Source organism: Atta colombica, unplaced genomic scaffold (genome assembly GCF_001594045.1).
Source record: "Atta colombica isolate Treedump-2 unplaced genomic scaffold, Acol1.0 scaffold47, whole genome shotgun sequence".
Classification (NCBI taxonomy): domain Eukaryota; kingdom Metazoa; phylum Arthropoda; class Insecta; order Hymenoptera; family Formicidae; genus Atta; species Atta colombica.
The window spans coordinates 2205159-2207457 of NW_017259536.1; the positions used below are offsets into that span (position 1 = coordinate 2205159).

Sequence of the window (2299 nt, forward strand, 5' to 3'; positions counted from 1 at the left end):
AAATTAACGTCATATTTGCAAAATAAAGTCGATCACACATGAATAATTCAAAATTAGTAAAAAAGATATTATGATACAAATAATCGACGCATACCTTGAACTGAAAATTGTATAAATTTATTCAAAAGAAGTATAATTATAAGTACAAAAAAATCACCTTACTTTTATTTAATCTTATTGATTGAGTTTCATTTAATATTATTGTTTTTAAATCTAATTTATTTTCTTCTAAGAAACTATTAAAATATTTCAAACTATATAAACTCATTAGCTGTAAGTAATGTAAAAATAATCAATAATGTTTATTTATTTTTTATCTATCATATTTTAACATCTTCCTTGAATTATTATTAATTATTTTTATATTTTTACATTGACGAAGACTTTGTATAGTTCAAAATTTTCATAATTAATCGAAAGAGAATAAATTTTATTTATTAGATTATAAACATTCTTTCCTACTCGTTTACTGACCCACATATTTTTAAAACTATAATAAGATTTATATACATATATAATAACATTTACATTTAAATATATAAAATTATATATTATTAATATTTATAACGAAAGAGAATGTGTTTCATTTTTTTAGATGTACTTTAAGATAAAAGTTGCATATTCTAATTGTTTATTACACCTTTTAAATTTTCTACATTTTTCTTGTATAAAGGCGTGTCAAGGATATCAGCGATAGCCATAGATTGGATCACAGAAAATCTATATTTTACGGACAAGATTAATCATCGTATCGGAGTTTGCAAAATCATCAGAAAATACACAAATTGTACTGTATTAATTGATAATATTGATCAACCAATGGGAATTGCTTTATTACCAACTCGTGGGTAAATATTACACTTTTTGTAAAAGTTATTCTTAAATTTTATTATTTCTTGATAACCTAAATGATCTTATAAGAAACATTATTATAACAAACAGAGAAAAGAAGAGAAAAAAGAAGAGATTCTTATTAATTAATTTACTTTTTAATTATTTTTTTAATGATCTAATGATCAAATAAAAACATCAGAAAAAGAAAGAAAGTAAAAAAATTCTTATTAATTGATTTATCTGGATCTTATCTTTATTTTATTACAAATAGGATTTAATGAACACTATTATTTTATAAAATATACTGATAAGATAATTATTATTTTCAATATTGAAATCAAATATTAAACTTTTTCAATTATAGAAGATAGAATTATAACAACATAAATAGAAACTTAAATAGAAACATATTAAGCATATGTTACATTTATAGGAAAATGTATTGGTGTGATTGGAGTTCTAATCCACATATAGCAGTGGCGGGAATGGACGGCAAAAACATCCGTATATTTGTCTCTGAAAATATAAAAGCGCCGAGAAGCCTAACTATTGATTATCAAACTAATCGATTATATTGGGTGGATTTCAAATTAAGAAAAATCGAATCAATACGTTTAGACGGAACTGATCGAAGAGTCAATATTTGTTCTTTTTTAATTATAAAATATTACACTGAGATTCTACGAAATACATTTATATAATTTAATTATTTACAGCTTGTACTACATAATATAACATACAACCCATTCTCACTGGCAGTCTTCGAAAATAAATTGTATTGGACCGACATGAAATCCAATGCGATACAGTCATGCAATAAATTTACTGGAAAGGATCGGAATGTCTTATTTCGAAGTTTACATCATCCTTATAATTTGCACATCGAACATGCAGCACTGAAGCCTAAAGTACGCATAACATCATGATGTTATTTTTCCATTATAAAAAATAGATCGCAAAAAGTTTGCATTATCTTTCAATCAAATTTCAGATTAACAATCCATGTCTTTCCAATCCGTGTTCCGAATTATGCATGCTAAATCAGGAGAATGGATACACATGCGCTTGTACTTTGGATAAGAAATTAAACGTCGACAATCATACCTGTCAAGGTTTAAATTCGTTAAAAATTTAAATAGAACATATTAACAAATTTATAGGACATATTAACATATTCTGCATATCAAAATTGAGATGATAATAATAATGAATAATGCTGTCACATATCTTATAAGCATTCTTGAGTAAGCATGAGAGTATATATAATTTCAGAGATGAGAAAGAAGCAACATTTGCTGATAACTAATGGATACAAATTTGTAGACTATTATGACGGAATGATAGGAAAGCCGAAAGTGGAATATGCAATATCATTTATACGCTTTGGATATTTAATAGACATGGCAGCTGATCCGATTACTGGTATATATATATATATATATATATATATATATATATGTTCATT

At 24.7% G+C, this 2299-nt stretch overlaps 1 protein-coding gene across 1 annotated transcript in view; it reads left to right on the plus strand.

Annotated features, from left to right (window-relative positions):
* LOC108691446 (vitellogenin receptor-like) overlaps nucleotides 1-2299 on the plus strand; it is a 27306-nt gene that overhangs the window by 14356 nt on the left and 10651 nt on the right. The window contains 5 exon segments of the mRNA XM_018199198.1: nucleotides 674-848; nucleotides 1268-1469; nucleotides 1551-1742; nucleotides 1826-1946; nucleotides 2107-2256. Of these exon segments, the coding sequence (XP_018054687.1) occupies nucleotides 674-848; nucleotides 1268-1469; nucleotides 1551-1742; nucleotides 1826-1946; nucleotides 2107-2256 (840 nt within the window).